This window comes from Balaenoptera acutorostrata, chromosome 12 (assembly GCF_949987535.1).
Source record: "Balaenoptera acutorostrata chromosome 12, mBalAcu1.1, whole genome shotgun sequence".
Classification (NCBI taxonomy): domain Eukaryota; kingdom Metazoa; phylum Chordata; class Mammalia; order Artiodactyla; family Balaenopteridae; genus Balaenoptera; species Balaenoptera acutorostrata.
This window is the reverse complement of record NC_080075.1, coordinates 55,729,297-55,752,314: the sequence shown is the minus strand read 5'-3', so window position 1 is coordinate 55,752,314 and position 23,018 is coordinate 55,729,297. Positions and strand designations below refer to the sequence as shown.

The 23,018-nt window shown below is 51.4% G+C and overlaps 1 protein-coding gene across 3 annotated transcripts in view; it reads left to right on the top strand.

The window, feature by feature from the left end:
* Positions 1-23,018, top strand: part of PRKCE (protein kinase C epsilon) — a 517,974-nt gene that overhangs the window by 479,326 nt on the left and 15,630 nt on the right. For 2 of the 3 annotated variants that reach the window (XM_057558401.1, XM_057558400.1), the window contains 3 exons: positions 2,642-2,780; positions 8,449-8,637; positions 12,499-12,645. In XM_057558401.1, coding sequence (XP_057414384.1) covers positions 2,642-2,780; positions 8,449-8,637; positions 12,499-12,645 — 475 coding nt within the window. Of the gene's footprint in view, positions 1-2,641; positions 2,781-8,448; positions 8,638-12,498; positions 12,646-17,945; positions 17,976-23,018 lie in introns of all 3 variants that reach the window. The other variant, XM_057558402.1, reaches the window with a different exon arrangement.

The following is a 23,018-nucleotide window of genomic DNA, read 5'->3' as shown; positions in this document are numbered from 1 at the left end:
AATCACTCTTCCTTGGGACTTGGTTTCCCATGGGGAGTTGGAGTTTAGATAAATACAGGCAGTGGAGGGGGACTCCAAGGAAGACGTCAGGCATCATAGACAGGACAGTGGGAAGAAATGCTTTGGCCTGGGGCCTCCCTTCGCCACAGCAGAGGGGCAGCTGCTGAAAAACATGCTCAGCCCTGGTGGCCGCCCTGGGCCTTCAGCAGGAGTGATTTCTCTCTCCAGGGAGCAGAGGGGCAGGGAGCCCAGGGACGGTGTGCACCTGGGCCAGGGCAGGAAGAGAAGAGCGGGAGGTGGGGAGAAACTAGGTGGTCCACCTTCTCTTGCTCTGAGTAGGAGCCCCCCGAGCAGAAGGAAAGGCTGAGCCTGATGGGCCGGAAACACTGAGTCGCAATTTTCAGCACAAGGGCAAGGTTCAGGTTGGCTCAGAATCTTCTGAACCTATTCCATTCATACAAATGAGAACGAGTCCTTCCTATGACATAACGAAGGCTTTAAAAGAGAGTGCTCGAGCGATGGCATGCGGGGTCCTTTATATATTCGGGGTTGGTGGCTGGCACTGAAAGTCATCCACCACTGAGAAGGCAGGAAGGTAGGGGAGTGTAGTACACAGAGGCGGCAGTGCCAGCCTTCAGAGCCAGGGACCTGAGTTCAGGTCACAGTCCCACCAGCACCCTGTCACCTTACGGAAGTCACTTGCCCTCTTCCAGTCTCCCTGTGCTTGTTTCTGCCACCGTCGTGCAGAGCATGCTCTTCCTCACTCTCAGCGTTGTTCAGAATACGAATGTGGTTTGTAGACTACCAGGTGCTTTCCGCAGGTTGTGGTTACTATTAGCGTGGGTGTTGCCATGGTGATCATGGTGGGCAAGGGTAGGTCTTGGAAAGGCAACTCTATAGACTGGAGAGCGTGTAAGGGGCCCTAACTCAGCAGGGCCGTGGGTCACCCTCTCAACCACTCAAACGTTTGCAGGACACCCTGCTCCCTCTCAGTTTCCTCATGAAGGAAGCATGTGTTAGGGTATTAAAGACCGGCTACTTTCACACACCTCGTCACAGTAACCCTTCACGCCAGCACATGGGGTTACAGACCAGCAAGATGACTGCACCAGGACCACACCCCAGTAGTGATTGCAACCCAGGCCGCCTGCACCCGAGTCATGTTCCCCTCACTGCTCCCCCCGCACACCAACCAGAGCGGAGCCTTGACCACACACGGTGGCCAGGGTGGGGACTCGGGGAGCCCTGGTCCCAAGGGCTCGGGCGCACTCTTCTTTCTGTAGCTCCCAAGCATTTGCTTAGAGCAGCACATTTTATGTGCTTTGTCTTTTCTCAAGAAGTCCCAGCTGTGTGAGGAAATGGGGCCACGGGTGCAAGACAGGCTGGCCTTAGAGTGCTTCCTGCCCCACCTTTGCACTCAGGCCTGGATTCCTGACGGTGGCCGGAGTTCAAGTCCAGACGCCAGCAGGCTTGTGAGAAAGGCCCCTCTTGCTCTGTGTGCCGGGGAGTCGGCCTTCTTTGCAAGACTCCCCCCACCCCAGAGTGACTGCTGAGAGAGACCCAGGGTGAGGACCTCCATCGAGATCTTTATATGGGACAGGTCTGGAATTTGCAGACTTGGTAGGGGAATTCTTATCCAGAACCCTAGATTCTATACGAGATCTTAGGGGAAACCCGAACTGTAAAATAGGCCACATGGAAGCTGCACTGGCTGAGGCCTGAGAACCACCCAGCTCTGTGGGGCCTGGTTATTGCAACCAATGGACCTTCCTTCCTGCACCCAGACCCTTCCCCTGCTTGGCCTGCTTGCCCCTAAGAGACTGATCTTGCAAATGCGTCGTGTGTGCTCGTGCAGGCTGGGGCTTCAGTTACGCTCAGCCCCTCAGCATGAATTTCAGACCCCTCTTCCTGGCGTTCTGGGCTCTTCGTGTTTGGTTTCAACATGTCTGTCTTGCCTCACCATTTACTGGGACTCAGTTCTCTGGTCTCTTCACTGCCTTTTGCATGTACTGTGTTGGCCTTCCCCTCCCTCCCACCTTTCCTCTTAATGTTCTGTCCAAACCTTACCACCTAGCCAAGCTTCTCTTGAGAGTCAGTTTCCTGGGAGCCCTCCCTGCCTGCACCAGCCATCAATGATCTCCCTCCCCCACTCCCCCCAAAACACAATAGCTCACATAGTCAGTGCCCTATAAAGTAGCATCTGGTTCTTATGTGGTTTATCTGCTTCATTGGTGCCAATATATGTCAGTCTTGTCCCACCACCTGATCCCCATGATTAACTCATAAAGGGAGGGGCATAAGTTCCTTCTTTCTCTCTTATCAAGATCTGAATAATACGAATTTCAGCATATAGTAGGGCTTCAATAAATAGCTGCCGACTTCTTTAAACCAAAGCAGTGTTAAGACATTCCTGAGGTTACGGAAGCTCCTCCCTCAGGCTGGAATGAATGGGGGGCACTTTTGGGGGTTGGCCATTGTGGGCAAGAGCCCTGGACTGGGGTTGGTTGTTGGCAGATCAAGCCTCCTTGAAGACTTTCCTTTCTGTAGCAGATTTCCCTGAGATGTGCATACCTCTCCACCTCAAGAAGGTCATATTGGGATGAGTGAAGCATTAACCATGTGGTTCTGGCCCATCTTATAGGGATTTGAAACTGGACAACATCCTTCTGGATGCAGAAGGTCATTGCAAGCTGGCCGACTTCGGAATGTGCAAGGAAGGGATTCTGAATGGTGTGACGACCACCACATTCTGCGGGACTCCTGACTACATTGCTCCCGAGGTAAGACCTTGGACAAAGGGCCACCTCCTCCTGTTGCCAGGGCGGAGGCCTGAGTCCATCCCCATACGCCAGGGTCATCTAGCGGTGCTGGGGAAGGCTCTGGAAAACCAGAATGGATTCCAGGGAGGAGGGAGAAAAGGAAAGGTAAAAGGCTTGCCGATTTCTCCATAAGGAAGTGGTGGTGATGGGGAGATAATGGTGAACTGAGAGTAACAGGCCATTCCCCAAAGCTGGCCAGGCCCTCACATCCTCTCATCCCAGTCCAGAACTACCAGCGAAACTAGGACCAAGAGACATTTGTTGACTTGTATGATTGCTTTCAATTTTTAATAACCAGAATAACGGAGAGCCATTGATAAAGGCAGTGATTAGCTTTATCAGCTATAATTTGCCTACAGTGGAACCAAGAAGTAGTTGCCATTTCTAGTGCAGCAGTGATTCCGCATAGCAGGCACACAGATTGAACAGGAAGAGGAGAGTGCCTGGGCCTCATTTTAATAGAGATCAGAGATGTTCATGGTAAGCCTCGCCAGTAGGTTGCCTTTCATGGGAGTTGCTTGGGTGTTTTGTTCATCATAAAGTGTTTGTTTGCCTTCAGTTTCTGCAGGTCGGTCTTGCCTAGACTGAGAGATATCTAGTGTGGTATGATTCAGGTTTAAGACACAGTCTGTCATAGATACTTAATGAAAATGGTCCTGAGTGTTCTGACACATGTGAGATGAGCAGGAAGTACCAATCCCCTTTAAGCGTTGTCCATGGTGGGTAGGGGTTAGCACAACCAGTTTTCATTTCCTTCCAGTGGGCATTGTTTGAGCACCTGCTAGACACAAAGCAATGTGGGGATGAAGAATTGACTAAGACCCTGGTGGCTCTCCTAAAATGACTTTGTGTCTAAAGAGAGTGACAGATAAGTAAACAATGAATTAAGCAGAATAAATAGGTACACAACACAAGACAGTAACCTCAGGGATCAGGGAGGGTTTCTTAGAGCACCTGGTGGATGAATCGAGTTGTAGAGAATCAGCAGGATTTCCTTGGGTGGTATGGAGTAGGGAGCATTCCTGAAAACAGCAGGAAGGACTGGAGTGGGCGTGGGGCAGGCAAGGAGGCCCAGTATCCCTGGGCTCTGAATCCTTTAAGGCAGGGCTATGTTTCTAATCTGGGTACTCCCAAGCTCCGGCACACTAGTCAGTCTCTTAGTAATGGTTTGTTGAATGAATAAATGAATGAAAACTTGTGATACTCCAACATGAGCAAAGACCAGGGGATGAGAACATTCTTGGCCTTTTTTAGAAAGGAAGATAGTGTGGCTAGAACAGAGGATTTCTTAGTGCTCTTAGTAATGAACAAGATTAAGAAACAGGACCAAGGAAAGTGGCCTTTACTCTGTAGGATCTGTGGACCCACTGAGGGTTTCCCAGTGGAAGGAGGGTCATCATCAGACCTGTCCCAGAAAGAAGACAGGCAACAGCAGTGTAGATCAGAAGCCAGAGGGTCAGGGAAGGATGGTTGAGAGTCTTTCCACAGCCCACACAAGACACAGGGAGGCCTGAGGAGGGTCATAGAGTAAGGATGGTAATAGGTAAATTCTCACTGGAACCTCCATCTTCTAAAAGATCTGAAGAATAGAGATTTCAGTCTGTCTCTACTAGTATGTTCTCTTAGCAAGGACACTGGGAATTTAACCTCCAAGGAGAAATCATTGAAAGTAAGAGCTCTCGATTGAGACTTGCTTTTTCCACCACCTTCCTCATTCACTCTTTATCATCAGAATGCTTGGTTCTAGGCCCTCTGTGAATTGATGCCAGAGTCAAAGGGTTGACAGCCCAGTGTACTAGTCAAGGACCCAGCCCAAGATAAACATTCACTTTATGATGAACAAAACACCCACACAACTTTCCCAAAAGGCAATCCATTGGTGAAACTCACAATGAATAACTCTGGTCTCTGTTTAGAGTGGGCCCTAGACACTCTTCCTTCCCCTTCTACACTTGTGCCAACTCTGCAGCATCGCCACTCCACGCGAAATGAAATCCCTGGTCTTACTGTAGGCAAATTACAGCTGATAAGGGTATCGCTACCTTTATCAAAGGGTCATTGGGAAGGTTAAATGAAATTATGCCGCTAAAGCATTGAGCACAGTGCCTGGCGCACAGGAAGTGCTGGGTCAGCGGCGGCTGCATCACAGTCATCATGGTCGTCGGGTTGTGCAGTGGGGTGGGAAAAGCACAGCCCTGAGAGTTGAGATCCCAGGCCAGACTTACCCACTAATGCCCCCATGCGATCTTGACCAAGTGGCAAAATGTTTTTGACCCTCAGGTTCCTCATCTTTCAAATGGAAAAATAAGTCCTGCCCTACCCACCTCATCAAGCTGTTTTGAGAATCTAATGAGATTAGAGCATGGAAATGCTTCAGAAAGCATAAGCCTGTATTCAGATAGGAGGGGTTGTGAGACACCTGGCTAACCCCGAAACCAGAGACACGTTCTGAGGCATTAGCTCTGCCCTGGGGCTTCTCTTCCCACGGTGTGCCCTTGGCTGACCTCCATGGCACCCCCCTCTCCTTTCTCCATGCCCAGCCGCCGCTCCCCATCAAATGGCGGCCAGCCCTGGGTAGTGCCTGGCGTCATCGGGACCAACGCCTGCTCTTCTACCCCAGCTCTGACCCATCCAGGGGTTGGCTGCTGCACCAGGTGCCCTCCCATGGCATGTGAAGCCTTGCCCTTCTCACCAGCTCCATCCGTGACAAGGTGATTAGGAAACAGATAATTAGGGCCAAGCCTAAGGGGAATTTTAGAAAAGATGCCACCCAAAATAGGAAGGCTCTGGAGGGGCCTGGGGAAGGGTGGGCAGGGCTGCTCTGTGGTTTACCCAGCGCCATCCTGTCTGAGCACACACAGGGCCACCCGGAGGCCACCTCCCCACCACACCGAGGAGGCACAGAACCCAGCTGTGCCACTCCCCAGGGCTGGAGGGTGGCTTCCTTAGCACCAAGGCCCTCAGCGCCCAGGAGAGAAGGGGGCATGCCCAGGAAGATACACACGGTGGGCACACCTGGCAGCCAGTCTCCCTGAGTGTTGGAACTGGGCTGGTCCCAGGGGTAGATTCAGAAAAATGTAGAGTCCCTACCCTCTGGTGGCTTATGGATGCCCTGGGGAGACAGCTGACCATGAAAAAAGTAGCTCAACTGCTGGTAGTATGTGGAAAGTGCCTGCCAGATCTTAGGGCAAGGGTCTTAGGATGTCAGAGGAGAGGAGAAAAGCTGGAGAAATCCAGGAAAGCTTTCTGGAGGAGATGGGTGATAACCATGACCTTGAAGGTGGTACCACCGTGAGCCAGGCTGGGCTGCTGGGTCTTTCAAGGTTGAGGGAGTCTTGGCCTTTGGCTTTCCCTTTGCCTTTGGAACAGAGCAGAGTTACTGGCTCCTCAGTGGAGCCTATAGCTCTGACCTTACAGATACCCTGTGTTGACCACTGGGCTGAGACCAAAGGTCCTAACCAAGCAGCTTTACCAGCCCCAAATAATTTAAAGTTGGCTGCATTTGCTCACATTCCTTTTCATTCTAAATTCTGAAGAGTCCTAAAATGTGCATGTTTTTACTGTTTTCAAAATGCTTCTCCCCATCTTTTGATTTAATCCCAAGCAATCTACAACCTCTAGAAGGGCATTTTGAGTAGACCCGAGACAGTCTAGATACTTGGGTTCAGCCTTCTCTTCCATCTTGGAATCTGAGAACTGAGCTGGAGCCTTGTTCTGTAACAAGTTAACTGAGAAGTTACCTGCCTGGGGTGTCCTGCAAGCTGGAGTGGCCCTTGCCATTTTGTGGGGGGAGTCCTCAAAATACACCCCCCTTGGGTACATGCACTCCAGCCGTGCTTCTCCTCCACAGCCTTCACCTTTTGGAGTTCTTTATAGAATGACAGCGCTGAGAGCAGCCAGAGATGTCCTCCCACCCACCCGCCTGTCTCTGGGCAGTACCATGCCTAGCCCTTCTCTGACTGAGCATTATTTCTGCTCTGAGCCAAACACACATCAATGACCTGCTACATTCTATATAAACGTGGAGACCAAACCTTATAGAAGAAAAACTGGATTTAGTACCACCTTCTAATTATACAGAGCTTTGTATTTTGCAGTAGGTTTTCAAAATCTTCCACCTTAATTAATCTTGTGAGGTTAAGCTGAGAATCTGAGCCTCATCTGATAAATGAGGAAGTCAAGTGACTGGCTTGAGATCACCCAGAAATCTAATGCCAAACTTGGAGTGAAACTGGATACAACCTGGTTGATCTTCCATCTCCTTCCAGCACATGGCCAGCACTGAAGAAAAATTGGGATGGGGCAGTTACTTGCTTTTCAAAAAGTTCTGCAGCTTCTTGACTCGGAATAGAATTCCTCTTGTGTACTGACATTCTGATTCTGTTTGTAAAACTGCAGTCCTTACACACCATTCTGCAGGAAGCCGATGGTGCTGAGTATTCAGCATCATGTCATACGTGCATGTAACCTAAGTGACTTTGACTCCACACACTTGGCCAGAGGGAGAAAAGAGAGAGAGGCAGAGAACATAGATAAGAAAAATGGCCACCGTCGAAGATAAAATGCACCAGACGACCAAGGAGAGGATTTGATTCGAGCTCTTGGAATAGGGAGAATGTTTATGGAACACCTCAGATAAAAAGAAGGGGGTCTGGGGCTTTATAGAGGCAAGAAAACAAGGATTCATCAGCGAGCCGTAGGCAAGTCATGGGTCTTTTCTCAGAATATGCAAGAGCATAGTGGTCCTTTATGATTAGAACACAAATGGGTGGGGAGATTTATTAACTCTAGTTTCTTTTCCAAGAGCACAGGCCTCCGTAAATTCAGCATTGTCACCATTTAAAGAGGACTAAGATTCTGCTCACCCTTCCACTCAGTGAGCCGTGCCCTGGGCTGAGCGTGCAATGGGAGACCCAAATTTGCTGCACGCACTCACCCCGATTTTAGTGTCAAAAATGTGCACAGCTTTTTACATGGCCCTCAGTTCAAGTCAGGAACTTCATCTGGTGCTCAGGCAAAGCAGCAGCAATTTGTTCCCCCTGGAAGACAGACTGTGGGTATTGGTTTTTTTTTTTTTTTAATTACTGAACTGAATTGTTGTGGTTTTTTTTTTTTATAAATTTATTTATTTATTTATTTATTTTTGACTGTGTTGGGTCTTCGTTTCTGTGCGAGGGCTTTCTCTAGTTGCGGCAAGTGGGGGCCACTCTTCATCGCGGTGCGCGGGCCTCTCACTATCGCGGCCTCTCATGTTGCGGAGCACAGGCTCCAGATGCGCAGGCTCAGTAGTTGTGGCTCACGGGCCCAGCCGCTCCGCGGCATGTGGGATCTTCCCAGACCAGGGCTCGAACCCGTGTCCCCTGCATTGGCAGGCGGATTCTCAACCACTGTGCCACCAGGGAAGCCCTGGGTATTGGTTTTTGAAAGCTGGCCCCCAACATGGTGCCTCCCAAACTCAATTGTCACTCAACTTGCTGATTTAGAACCTAATTTTATGTAAGGCAGCTCCGCCCTACAGAGGAGCAAGCTGGAAATAGAGACGCGCGTCTTCCCACGGGCGCTTGTGGCGCAGGTGTAGCCACAGAGGGCAGCCTTCGGTGGATGCTGACGTTGCCCGTGTCCCAAACAGATCCTGCAGGAGTTGGAGTACGGCCCCTCGGTGGACTGGTGGGCCCTGGGGGTGCTGATGTACGAGATGATGGCTGGTCAGCCCCCCTTCGAGGCCGACAACGAGGACGATCTGTTTGAGTCCATCCTCCATGACGACGTTCTCTACCCGGTCTGGCTCAGCAAGGAGGCCGTCAGCATCCTGAAAGCAGTGAGTCACTGGCCCTCACCCACCTTCTGGTCCCCTGGCTTTCCCACCTCTCCCTCTCCCCGCCCACTCCTCCTTTCTCTGTCTCTGTCTCTGTCTCTGTCTCTGTCTCTGTCTCTCTCTCTCTCTCTGTCCCACCTCTGCTCACTGCTGAACAGAAGGGGCGGAGGGCAGTCACCGCTGGGAGCTCAGGCCCACTGCACCCGCTCCTGCCAGAAAGGGGGTCTGGGACAAATTACTGTTCTTGTGGGAAAGGGACACCATGTCTGTGTTTCCCGAGGAAGGCTCCATGCACCTGGGTCCTCCAGTGCTGTAGAGGGGGTAGAGCCGACCCCTGCTACACTGGGGTCACCCCTGCTGCTTGCACTCTGGGGGCTGGACCCTCCTTCCTTACCTGCCACCCATGGCCTGTCTTCCTCCGGGGCCTGCAGTGGGGGAGGGAAGGGAGGCATTGTGCACCTGTGTCCGCGACAGCATTGCTGATCAAAAAAGATGTGTCCACTTAAGATCCCTGTGGTCCCGCTGGATTCAGATGTAATAGAGAGACTGCCCCCCCCCCCACCGCCGCCAACAAATAATCCCTCACAGGTGACAATGCTTAGTACCTGCTCAGCACACCCATTGCTGCATTGTAAGACACTTGTACTGTGGCAAGTAAGTGAAGTTACCTGTCCCCCTTGGAATGCTGGGGGAGCTGAGGTGCACCTAAGGTAAGCAGACCAGCTTACCTGGGAAGGGTCACCCCGCTGGGCTGAGGCCATGACAGCCCAGGAATCTTGACTTCCGGTCCTGGCTCCTTTCACCCATCAGAATGCCCCAAAGTTCAGAGTTGGCATGCCTCAGTCACAGAATTTGCCATATCCAAATACCTGCTGTACCATGATTTAGTTTTCTTGTTTTTTCAATCAAGTCCCCAAATCTACCTAATTATATGTATTTTATAAAGAAATGTTATGTAACTATCATAAATGGAAAGAGTATCACTTGTCATAATTAATTAACATAAATTATCCCATGAAAATGGTAAAAATGACCTAAAATCATTTCGCAGGTATCTGGCAGGGGACATGTATCATATTTTGGAAAATGCCACAGCAAAACACGTTGCTTCTTTGTGCAGTTCATTTTTTCCTTACTCTTCCCTTCCTTCCCTCACCTCATTTCTTTCCTCCCTTCTGCATCTCTTTCTCCTTTCCTCCCTCCCTCCCTCCCATTCACTGATTCAATGAACGACCATTTGTTGAGTGTTTCCAGTGTGCGGGGCATTGTGCTAGAATGCTGAGTAAGCACTGGTGGTGAGTGTAACAGCCGTCATCCCTGCCTCGTGGAGCTTGTGATCCAGCGGGAGAAGGTGGGCAATAAATAAAAAACACATCCATATGTGGTCACAACTGGGATAAGAGCAGTGAAGGAAGCAAACAGAGTGTGCTCATTCACTCATTCATTTATTCAACACGTATTTACTGGGCACCTAGGATGTGCCAGACACTCTACCAGGGGCCGGCTACGGAAAATCCTGCAGCACCCGAGGCAGCCAGAACACCGCCAGCAGAGCTGGTCACTCACCCTGGGCCCTGAACCCCAGCCTGACACACTTTCCTGTGAGCCCCCTGCCGGCACCCCAGGTGGGCCCTTTCATTATGGATGACCTAGAGCAGTGGTCTTCAACTAGGGGTGATTTTGTCCCCCATCATCCCCCAGAGGCATTCGGCAACGTCTGGAGATGTTTTTAGTGGTCACAACTTGGAGGGGAGGGGTGCTATTGGCATCTAGGAGGTGAAGCCCAGGGACGCTGCTAAGCATCCCGCACTGCACAGGACAGCCCCCAAACTAAGAAGTATCCAGTCCAAAATGTCATTAGCACAGAGGCTGAGAAACTTTGGCCTACAGAGACTCAGAAGAGGTCGTGCCTGTGTCAGCTGGTTGGTGAGGGTGAAGTCTCTGGGAAAAGAGAAGAGCCTCTGGCTCGGGGTCAGCTTCCTGAGACACTAAAACCTGCATGTTTATCCGTAGCCCTGATACTTCCCCTCCCAGAAGTGGGAGGACAGGAAGAGCTGAGGAAGCAAGGAGAAGTCTTCTACTCCCTTGGCCTTGGAACACTTCACTTCCTCACATTGTCACCTGATTCTAGGGCCAGGCCAGGTTTTCCATGACTCTGGCCACTGATCTGTGTCTCCGAGGGCTGCTGCCTACATGCAGAACTCTCCAGAAGGCCATTTGCACCAGAGAGTTATGCAGTGCACAACCTGTGCAACAGTAAGTGGCAGTCCTGCTGCCTCCCTTCCTCAGCACTGTGCCCTGAGGCCCAGCCGTCAACCCGCTGTTCACTCATCTCAATGTACTGAGTGCACGGTGGGAGCCAGGCACTGAGCCAGATGCTGGGAAGAAGGAACTGATTCCTATATCATAGAGCTCACCAAGGAGAAGAGATGTTTAGACAAATTATAATTTAAATAAACGAGAAGCATGGGGTCTTAGATGTCCACAGAGTGAATCTGGGGAGGCTTCACAGAGGAGGCAGCATTTTGACTGGTTCTTAGAGGATAGTTAGGGGCTAGAGAGGGGCCTTGGACCAGGCAAGTAAAGGATGCAGATGGCGAGCGAGAGAGACTGGCTACAGACTGAGTAGTTTGTGTGTGCCAAACTAAGGGGTATGGACTTTATCCTGTGGGCGATAGGAATCGGGGGTGTGTAAGCAGGAGTGACCTCTGCCAGCTGTTCGATTAGAAGGATGAAGTGTGTTGGCACCATTCCTAACCCCTCACTCTCTCGTCCATGGCTCCCCTGCCTTTCAGGGGTGCCAGGCAGGAGGCAAGAGGAGGCTCCTACTGCCCAGGAGAACCTCCCTTGCTGATGAAGCCTAAAATGCTATCATCATAGATTTATCCCTTTGCATTATAATTTGTCCTCTTAGGTTCCTTTGTTTAAGTCTAAACTCTCAGCCTTCACCCCATGAAATATAATACTCAGTCTCTGACACACATGCACACACACACCCCTACCTTTATTCTGGGTGGCTATCAGAAATATTTCCACCTGCCAGCACCGATTTGTTTCAAGGTTATGTTACTATACATCTGCTCAATGAAATTAACATTTGCCATCAGGACTGACTCATTTAACAGGAATAATCATTTCACCTGGGTTTGTGAGATCACAAGACACCAGCCAAAAAGTACAAAACACATCAATGTGTTTTTTACAGACAAGCATTGAGGAGCAGTAAGCCTTTCTTTTTCTTGTTTTTTATCTGTTAATCTATGTGGGGTTTTGTGCTAGAGATTACAAAGCCAAATTTTTTTAAAAAGTAGGAGGGCCTAGGTCCAGGAAAAGGAAAGAGGAGGAGGTGCCTTTGATAATTGACCTTAGCATGAATATCTGGTCTTCTTTCCTTCCCTCAAAAAGGATTGCTGACCTCTCAGTATGAGTTTATCAGACCTCAGTCTCCCTGATGAGAAGACTTGAGAATCTGAGGGGGAATCAGAGGGTTAGAAAGAGTCTGAGTTCCTAATCCTGACTTGATACCTTGCTGGCTGTTTGACCTTGGCCGAGTTAATTAACTTCTCTGTGCCTCAACTACCTCACTTATAAAGTAGGGATCGTGGTAGTACCTCAGAGGGTCACGCTGGATGAAATGAATCAATGCGTGTATATGTAACACTACGTGTAGAACAGTGGCTGGCGCACAGTAAGTTCTGTGTAAGAATTAAAGAGCACCCTGAGGGGCAGAGCCCCCGAAAATGTAGAAAATGGGCTTGGGAGGTGATACTAAAGGTGCTGCCTTGGCTGAGTTCCGTCTTCCCCTCACAGCCTGTGCCTGCCGGGCCTTTGTCACCGATTCCGTCTCTCTCCTCATCCCCGCAGTTCATGACCAAGAACCCTCACAAGCGCCTGGGCTGTGTGGCGGCACAGAACGGCGAGGATGCCATCAAGCAGCACCCGTTCTTCAAGGAGATCGACTGGCTGCTCCTGGAGCAGAAGAAGATCAAGCCGCCCTTCAAACCTCGAATTGTAAGTAGGCCCTGAGCTCGTTCCACGGCGCGGGCGGGCCTGCTTCCCGTGCGCAGAGATGGGGGTCTGGGCACATTTTACAGCCAAGATGACAAGGGCAGGAGGTCGCCAAGAGGCCCCCTAAAAGAGAGTCTCCTTGGCCCTGGGAGTTTACTGTCGAAAACACATAACCGATAGCGGTAACCAAGGTGATGATTTATATGGGACACAGAAGAACCTTTTGTACTTTAATCAAATTTTATTTATCTTGATCAAAATTATACATGATACCGGTTTTCCATGTGTGGTAGCAATATATAAGGTTTCCTTATAGATAAGCTTTTTTTTTAATGAGTCAATTTAAAGAAAAACATTAAGTAACTAATTGTCGCAGTCGTTCTGTGGAGCGAGCACAGAGCGTGAAGCTGAGACTCAGAGACGGCCATTTGAGGAAGACTGTCCCCAGGGCTGCCCATGGGTGCTGGCTCTATAAGATGCTGTTTCTTTAGGCCACGTCTCTGCCCTCTCTGATCCGCTCTCCCTTCTGCCTTCTCTCCAGCCTCAGCACACACTCCTTCCAGGTTCTTGGGCCTGTTGTGCTCATGCCAGTCGGAGGAGGGTGCAGTAAAGGGTGTTTGACGCTCAGAGGTTGGAAAAAAGAATAGGCCTGTCGATTCCGGGCTTAACTCAGAGACTGTGTCGTGGCAGTGACCTTCTGCTGGAAGGGGAGAGGGTCAGCGGTGCTCTCCTTAAAATTAGAGAGAGAGAGTGTGGGTGTGGGTGTGCATACGTATGCATGTGTGTGTTTGTGTGTGAGGGGGGAAATTCTTAGCTCTGTTGGATCCTAGCCCAAGGAGGCCATCATTTAGACTGAAACTTTGGGTAGCCAGCTGGATAGCGTCCTGGGGGCGAGGGAGGGTGTGTAACATAGGAGGTTATAGGGCAGAGCCCCAGAGTCATGGGGCTGGGGTCTCGGGCAGGGAAGACCTGAGATTATCCAGTCGGCCCTCAGTCACCCCACATTCTGTCAGAGGACCCCTTCTTCCTCACTTCCAAGTACAGAAAAGACCCTCCTGTGCTTTGGGAATCATCAGAGAGGAAATCTACTATATTCCAAGACGTTTTCTGGGGGGCAGTCGTTGAGAGTGAAATGTTTCATGCCGTGGGTAACTCTCAGCTGAAGGGTGTGGTCCGGGCCTCAGCCAGATGAGAGCGTGGCAGGTGGACGGTCCCTGGACACTCAGTCCTGTCTCCATTCCTCGTTTGCTTCCTTCTTGGGTTTTTATGATTTTCACTGGCTGGCACACAGCCTGGACCAGGCTAAATTCAAGTTTACCTTCTTTCTTTGTTAGCATCACCCACAGTTCTGGGGCCTGTCGTGCCAAAAGCCCGTGCTGTGGGCTCAGGACAGGGCTCACCGCGTGTGCCAGCCTGCCTGAAGGCCACCCCACCCCATCCCGAGGGTCTCTGAAGGTGGCCTTTAAGGACAAGATGAGCCGACAGGGTTCCCCAGACAAAGTGAGGGGAAGCAGGAGGCCAGAGGCCAGGCAGGGGAGGAGAAACTGAAGACTCAGATCTGAAGGTGAAATGTTATTTTAGGTTCAATCTAACTTAATCAACCCAAAGAAAATTGAGAAGTAGAACTGAGTAAGGAATCCAGGCCCAACAAACAGGAACCTGGGACGAGAGCAGGGACCAATCGGCCAGTGCAGGTCTGCAAGATGACTTGAACTCCAGTCTAGACACCAGCTCAACAAAAGGACTGGACACGAGCCTTGTGGGGGGAGGGGGAGGACTGGCGGAGCAGCTTTCTCCCGGGGATGCAGCCTGGAGGGGACAAGCGCCAGGGGACCATCAGCAAAGTGTGTGAAGGGAAGAGGGGGCCTGGGTGGGGCAGAGGCAGGCAGGGAGTCTTTGCCGAGAGACCACAGGGAAGCAAGGAATTCGGGAAGCTCTTTGTGATAAAAGGCGCAAGGAAGCTCTAAAGGATGGATTCACAGAGAAGGGTCTCTCACTGGGGTAGAATAGTGGCAGATCGTCACTCAGATCCAGTGGAGGTGATTCCTCTGAGATGGCCAAAGACCCGAGTAGCTCTGGTCTCCAGGAGCTCTTCCCAAAGCCCTAGCAATGCCAGGGGCTCCTCAGTGGGGCTTCCACCCTCCAGTCTGAACTCTGAGCCCAGTGAAAATGCAGACCTGAGCGGAGTGACACTTTGAGCAGTCCCTGGCTTCCCTGGAGTAAGGCGAGGGCAGGAAGGACAAGTATGAGATTTCTGCGGACCTGCAGGATGGTCAAGGAACCAGACAGAGGAAGGGGGAGGGATGAAGCGTGAACCAGGAGGCCGAGCAGGTGACCCAGTCCGCTACCATAGAGCTGCCCCTGGCCAGGGGTGCAGGTGCTCCTGCGGTCAGGGGGTGACGGCCCCCCAGGAACCAGCAGTAGAAGCCCATCCTGTGGGTCAGGTGGGACTACCTCTCTACCTAGAGCACAAGGGCCGTGCGCTTCCCTTCCCAGGGCCTCTCGAGGGTCCCCGGCCTGGGACCAGAGGGCAGGACTCTGCTTGCTTCCTTCGCTGAGGGGCTCAAGTAGGCTTCCAGGGGCCGTCCAGGAGCTCCCACCAAGTTCAAAACTGTCTTAGCGTTCCTAAAGACTGAGTTCATCATTGCCTTGGAAGTCATCCTCTGTGCATGTTCCTACTCGCCCCGCACAGACCTCCAGAGTCATCCTCAACACTGTTGGGGGTCAGGGGAGAGGGCGTTTATTTGGTTGGTTTGAATTCAGTTTGGAGGAGAGAATTAGAACATCCAAAGGAAGGGTAAGAAGGGAAACTGTGTGTGTATGTGTGTGTACAAGAGGTGTTTCTGGTCACATTTGGAGCTGAGTCATGTTGATCCTTACTGAGTTCTCGGCTATAGGTCATTCAAGAAGTATTCAGGTTATTTAGATCTCTGATCACAATTATATCCTTGGGACTTAGAGATGTCTCCCCAGAGACATACTAAAATCGGAAAAGAGAAGAATAGCCTTCATCCAGTTAGCAGGTTGGAGAGGTGTCCCAAGTCTGTCCCTTAAATGAAAACTCGTTTCTGAAAAATGTTCACGGCACCACCCTGAGTCATCTGCGGGCTTGTGTACAACAGAAACAGACTTTACGTTGAATTGAAGCCCGCTGCAGTGGCGGACATGCTGTGTTTCTCATCTCTAAAAGCCCTGTGAGGCCAATGTGAAAACTCACACAGGCGTTTATAAGCCATCACCCCCACTAACCACCTGAGGGCTCACCGCGGGGGTGTGGGACCTGCCCGGCTCACATGCCAGTGGTGAGCACGGCTCTGTGCTCCAAAAGCAGGGTCAGCCTCACCCCCAGACAGAATAGATGGCCACACACCAGAGGTCATTGGAGAGACACTGGGAAGCCGAGGTATGTCTTCACGGAAGTCATCTTCTGTTCACGGGGCAGGGAGTTCCAACACAGGACAGGCTTCCCGTGGGCTTCAGGTATCACATGACTTGAGGACACGTCAGGTGCCTTCCGAGGAGAGCAGCGGAAGAAAGGTTTTGTCGGAGGGAGGAAAGAAAACTGGTTTGGAGCCTGACATTGGGAACAAGTGGCCAAGATGGTGGGTCGCAAGCAGCCAGGGATGGTGTGAGTTTCTTAGATCTTAGGGACAGACTCCGAGTCAAAGGAAAGCCACTGTGAGAAGGAAGGGGACAAGTCTATGAGCAAGCATCTGCAGCCCTGCACCTTGGTGGTGGCCTGGAGAAGACACTGGGCATGAGTTTTAGCAGCAAGGAAAGCGACGCACAGACTCCCCTATCTCATCGGGCTGAAGATCCCCAGGGCGTTCGGTCAAGGTCCTGGGGCTCGTGAGGGAACTCCAGGGCTCCTCTTGCTCCCTCCCCATGCCCCGCTGATGCCACACCAGGATACCGCTAGTCCCCAGGATCCTGCTGAATAGCTGCTCTCCACTCCTCAGCTGGCCCTACTGAATCTGAGCACCCTGGGGGGGCATTCTGCCTTTCTGATTCAGGAAGGAGTTGGTTTTGTCTGGCTGGGGGGAGACTGGGTGAGATCATGTCATCCAGTCTAGGAGTTATGAAGAGACAAGACGTAGTGGCCTGTATTCCACAGCTCCTGACCGTCCCCACTCCCCCGCACAGACGGAGCCCCTCCACAGCTGGTGGGCACAGCAAGCCTGCACTCTGCCCAGGCTGGCTCAGCTGGAGGCTGGGGTCCCTGGATCACCCCCACAGGGGCTGAGGATATGGCAGGAGAACAGCTCCCAGGCCTGGTTTCCGTCGCCTCTGCAGGAAGCCTCGCCCCTCTAGAGATATCACCCAGGAGACTGTCCAGATTTCGTAGCTGGAATTTGGCCTCTGGGCAGGTTCCATCCCATACTTCAATTGGCTGCTGTCCCCTCCAGGCCTTCGCCTTCTTGAGATGTTTGCTGAGCTGAGATTTCTGCTCCCTGGCGCCTGAGCCTCCGTGTCTAACCACTGCCCTGACTCGCCCGCTGTCAGTATTCCACTGGGTTTCCTGCCTTCAGCTTTTCATCCCTTTGCACTAACCCCACCTCAGGGCATTTTTCAGTGGCTTTTGCTTCTGCGTGGAGATTTCCTTCTCATCTTTCCTCCCGGCTATCTTATCTTGTATATTCTCCCTCCTCCACTTTCCTTTTTATGCTCCCGTCCACCCTTTATCCACCCACATACTCGACTGATGTTGCACAAGCAACGTGCCATCAACACCAAACCAGAGACTTGGTACCATCATGCGCTCAAATCAGTTTTCTGGGGGCGGCTTGCTTCAGAGCAAGGGCGTACAGCAGTGGACGGGTGGGGGAATAGGAAAGCCAGCGAGGCTGGATCCATGGCCTTTGATGCTGGAAAAAGTCGCCAAGCATAGAATTCACTGGTCTATCCCACTGGGGATTTGGTTCCAAAATGGCGGCATCATTTGCTGCCGTTAAAAGTAGCCCATTTAGCTTTTGTGTTGCCATTGGGCTTGTCTTCCTTGGGGACTGTAGGGGAGAGAAGTGATGTGTTTGGTGTGGTTGAAGGGCATCATCCAACCCTGTAGATCTTGGAGGTATTTTGCTCACTCCTAGCTTCTCTCCTGCACACACCTCCCCCGCCCCAAACGCATTAGGCTCTGAGATTATGGCTCCTGGGGCTTCGGCGCTGGAATGGGGGGGAAGCCAGCAGAGGAGGGAGAGGTCTGCCTCCCCAGCAGCCTAGCTGTCCTCAGTGAAAGCCAAAGATAATGAGGGAAATGCCAGCCAAGTAAACTTCTCTTTGTGTACGTGTTCTCTCTTTTCAAGTTTGCTTCAGTGTGAATGTCCCTCTTTAAGGTAAGGCCTCCAGAGTGGGGAGTCTTTCCAGGTAGGTGAGCCCTCAGACCGGGTGACATGGAGGCCCCTTTCAACCTCATGATCTGTTCCATCCAGCCATCCACACTGCATGGCGGGACCCCCAAGGGAGGCCTTTCCTGCATGCTCCTGCATGACTGGGCTGTGCTGAGAGAAAACTGGGAAGTGGGCCTGAGACCCTCACACCCTCACCAACTCAGCGGCTGGAGGAGGAGCCCTGCCGAACAGGCAGCCCCTTCCCCTAAAGCCAGCCCACTGGCCCAGGGACCTCCTGAAAGCGTGAACCATGAAGACAGAGCCCCGGGGACCATGAGAGGCTGTCCTCATCTTCCACCTGGCAGAGCAGGAATGGGGCCCAGTCGGTCCCTGCAGACATGTGAGGACATCCCGCTGGCCTGTGTCCATGCCAGAGTGAGAGCCCTTAGCCTCCGAGAGGCTGCAGGGTCCCGCCAAGAGCCAGGATGTTGGCCCGGGGCTGGAGGGCATGGGAAAAGTCCAGGAACCTGTTTTTAGTAGTTGGCCCAGGTGATGGCATGGAAAAGTGGACAGGGCACTCACTTTCACCCCGGAGAGACTTGGGTAGGAATAAAATTGCTGTCACAGGATAGTCGTGTGAACCTGGGAATTCACTTCCAGCCTCCTAGAGCCACGACCTCCTTATGTGTAAAATGGGGTTGAGAATACCCGCTCTCAGAATTACTACAGGGTTAGTTTCCAAACCTCAGATGCTTCGCATACTACAGATTCTCAATAAATTTTAGTTCCTGTCTCTCCATTCATCACCCCCAACCCAGCTTGTTGAAGCCCCTCTCCCTCTTATCCCAAGACTCCAAGAATCAAGAGTTAAAGATTGCAGGAGGTGGTGTGGTATTTGGAGGCTGGGGTGTGGAATCAGGTGCAGCCAGGTTCCGACTGGGGCTGTAGGATCTTGGGAAAGTCACCTCATCTCTCTGAGCCTCAGTCTGCTGATCCATAGAATGGGGATGATAAAATCTACCACACTGGATTGCTGTGAGGAGAGGAAAAGCTAATGATGTGAGATGATTAGGAGAGCCCTTCATACACAGTGAGTGCTGGGGATGGCGCTGATGCTGATAGTGATGGAGACAGTGGGGGTCTAAGCTGAGGGAGGCCGGTCTGGACAATATTTCTGTCCCAAAGGGGTGGAGGGGCCAGGAGTTCAGATGAGGGATGACACCCTGTGCTCAGGGGAGCAGCCATCCATTACAGGGCAGAAAGGCAGAGACTGGCAGAGAACACAGTTCAGACTCTGCCCGAGAGCCTCCTGGGGCTTAATTCTGGCACAGCCACTGGTCTGAGCTGGGGGAGTACTAGAAACGAGGTGCTGCAAGACAGTTACTCACCCCAGATGCCAATATTCCCAGTCCTTTGCCCCTTGGAAGACCCCCAAGGTTCCCCAACTTTTATTCTGTGAACTTGCTCACCAGCTTTACTCTTCTTGCCTTTGGTCTCGGCAGTGTTTTTGCTGAGCACGGCTGTGTGACTCTCTGCCCCAGCCCTGAAATGGTAGCAGTCACAGCTTCCCAAGTATTTCTAAGCTAAACAGCCTCAGTGGGGCGTCTTTGACTCTACACAAGAGATTTCTCCATCAGGGAATTCTGACTGCAGGAGCGTCCCTGTGGCCAAGGGCTGGAGGGCCCACCTGTGATTCACTTTGGTCCTCCCAGCACCCACCCCAGGGGAGGGATCTGAGCCCTAGGCTGGGCATTTCCATAAGCTCCAAAGTTTTTATTTATGACTTACTAGCTGTGAGGTTGGGATTCGCCTTCATGGATTCACCAAACTAGTGTATATTGAATTTAATCTCCTCCCTGCCCCATGAACACTTAAGGTAACACACACATCCTACGTGGGAGCATGGGACCTACTAGGCTGTGCCTGATTCAAAGTGGGGAGAGCAGGAGCCATCAGAGAAGGTTCTCGAGAGTTGCTGGATCTTGGCAGAGAAAGCCAGGAAGGGTTAGGAAGAGAGAACTACACGGGACAAGGCATGAAAGGGAAAAGGGAAAGGCAGGATTCAGATCAGCTCTTTTTAATGGGTATTTAGTGAGCATGTGCTCTGTGCCTTCTGGGAAGCCCTGGAGGGGAAGGTAAACAGAAGAAAAGAATCCCCTACGAACACAAACACGTTCACCTCACCGTGTGACGTGAGGAGCTTAGATGGCAGGAGGAGATACTGAACACGGAATACTTGAGGAATACCAGGCAATGGGATAAAATTCAGGATTTGACTTTGGGAGGGGAGTCTTGAGGTTTGCCTGTCGAGGTTAGAGGACAGAACGGGAGAGATGGCACGAAGAAGATGGCCTCCCCAGTCAGGCCTCTGTGGGTCACAGGAGCCACTTCCCACCCGAGGTCTCCTAGAAGATCTTGTCCAGGAGGGCCATGTAGCTGGATGAGCAGTGCCCTCCTGCCTGTCTCTGCAGAGAAGGCTACAGGGTGGTCCTGCAGCCAGGGGGGCGGGCATAGTGGTCAGAGGCTGGATAATGTGCGTCAAAGTAAAAGCAGATAGAATCTCAAGCTTTTCCCATGGAGGGGCTCCGTCCTCCAGCCCTCAAGCCAGCATTTGCTCTTTGAAGGGTGTAGGCACCAAGGGACATTTTGCCAGCTGACAGGGTTCCCCGTCCACACCAGCCTACAAGTCCAGGACCTTGAATCTCCAGGGCTGCATCTGTCATAGCGGAGAGAAGCTCTTGGAAACCCAGTTTTGCATCTCGGGGGATCAGTGCCCTGTTTACTCCCCATTGTTTGTGCTGGGATAAGGGGTGATAACAGAATTGGATTTGGCCTCAGCTAGATGCTCAAACGTTATTCTAGAGTCCCAGGGTCTAGCAAACACACATTGGGTTTGTGAAGCTTCATTAAGGTTGTTCATCAACCTCAGTCTCTTCAAAGAGAGAAGACCTGGCTCACGGGCCTGCATCTTTTCGAGCCTGCATGTTATTCGGGCTCCTCCGTTCTGAGACCTACTCCACCCCCAAAGGGGTTTTCTTGAGCACAGAGCTTGGATGTCAGTGGAGTATTTCAGGTGTGTGAGCCCAGCTAGGTGTGGAGGAGGGTCCAGAATGGCGGGGACAGTGAAATAAGATCATTGCCTGAAGTGGGGAGATGGGCAGATAAGACTGGAGTGGGGATTGTCAGCTGAGATGACTTAGAAAATAAACCAGACCTTGACTGGGAGCTTCAGCCGCGCCTTCCTTCTCCCCGCAAGCAACTGGCACCTCCCCTAGTGCTGGAAACGACAGGATTGATGGTCCTCCCGGGGAGGTGCGGCAGATTCAGGCTACAGGTACCCAAGTACCTAGGATGTGGGTGTTCCACTGAATGACGCAGAATACCCTCACCCCAGAACAGGAGATTTCAGAACTTAGCCCCAACTCTGTATCACAGGCAGTGAGCTGAGAGGAAAACACTGGACGGGGCTGGGTCCAGGTCCCTGCTGTGAGAGTCTGTGAAACCCTGAACAAGGCACTGAATCTCTCTGCTCCTTTCCTGTAAGGTGAGGGACTTGCATTGTCCCTAAGATTTCTCCCAGCCCCAGGCACTCTGTGTAAACGTGCTCCATGAGGGCAGGGATGTGTGCAGGTTTTGAATCAACTTTATTATAGTAACATTTACAGAGCTGAAAAGTTACCTGTTTAAAGTGTCCATTTTGATGCATTTTAACAAACCTGTGTAACCACCGGCTCATGAATGTAAAGAACATCTCTGTACCCAAGCAGTTCCCAGGTGTCTCTGCCCCCGGCAGCCCCTGATCTGCTTTCTGTCCCTGGAGAGGAGATTTCTCTTTCCTAGAGCTTCACGTTTATGCAGTCATGTTGTATGCGCTCTTTTGTGTCTGGCTTCTTTCACTCAGCATCATGTGTTTGAGACTTATATTTTTAACTTTTTATTATGGAAAATTTCAAGCATGTACAAAAGTAGCAAGAAAAGTGGAATCCCCATGTGCCCATCACCCAACTGCAAAGACTGCTAGCGAGCTCTGCTTAATGTGTTAGGGGAGGGATGTGTGTCTGTTTCGTTCACAGCTGCGTCCTCAGCAAAAACTCCTGGCACATAGTAGTAATTCATATATCTGTGTGGAATGAATGAATGAATTCTGTAGCTCTACAGTGTTTTTCCAGAGAATGTTTCTCTCTTAGTTCCATCTCAAAATTCTCTTCTCACCTTTTATGGCCCAAGATCTATCCCAGTATGTGCCTGGGAATTTGGGGTGATAAGATCCTGCATTAGGAAACCTGAAATTGTTGAATGGTAAGAGAAGGTGGGTGACCTCATCGTGACTTGAGAGGCATCTATTAGAGTGTTTACGGTTCCCGTTTCAAAGCCAGTAGGCAGAGCAACAATAAATCCCAGGCCAAGAGAGCTTGATCTCCATCCAGGACATGTTCATAAATATGGGGCGGGGGGTTGGAGTGGGGGATTGTTGAGTGCAGGATCAGGGCTTTTGCCAGGACTGATTGGAAAGTTTCTTCTTTGAGTACCCAAAAGCATCCCTAGAGTAGCTAAACTTAACAGCTGTCAACAATGACACTGCTTTGAAAAGTCGATGATAAATGAAAAAGGGCCCCCCGGTTAGAGGCAGAGTGGGGCTGGCTTTGCTACTGTGTGTCTGCCCACTTTCAGCGGGAGCAGCCACGGGTCCCGCTGCTGCACGTCCCACTGCATGGGGCCAGCTCGCTGCAGAGCCTGGCACAGGGGCTCAGGCCTTGGGCAGGCCACAGCAGGCAGGGTGCTGTCTCCTCCTAAGACTTTATTCCTGCATATCGACATTGTATTTTCTACACATTTTCAGCTCCAGACACCCCTGCTGGGTGCCCCTTTACCCTACTTCCAGGTCTACCCATCAGTGGGTTGTAAAATCAATTTAGTGGGTCAGGTGCAGAAAACATTTTTAATGAAGACTAGGATAGGGTAGAACTTAGGGTAGAGAAGAAGAGAAAAGGAAAGAAAAGAACAAAGTAGAGAGACTAGAACATAGACTGCATCACATCTGGTAAGGGT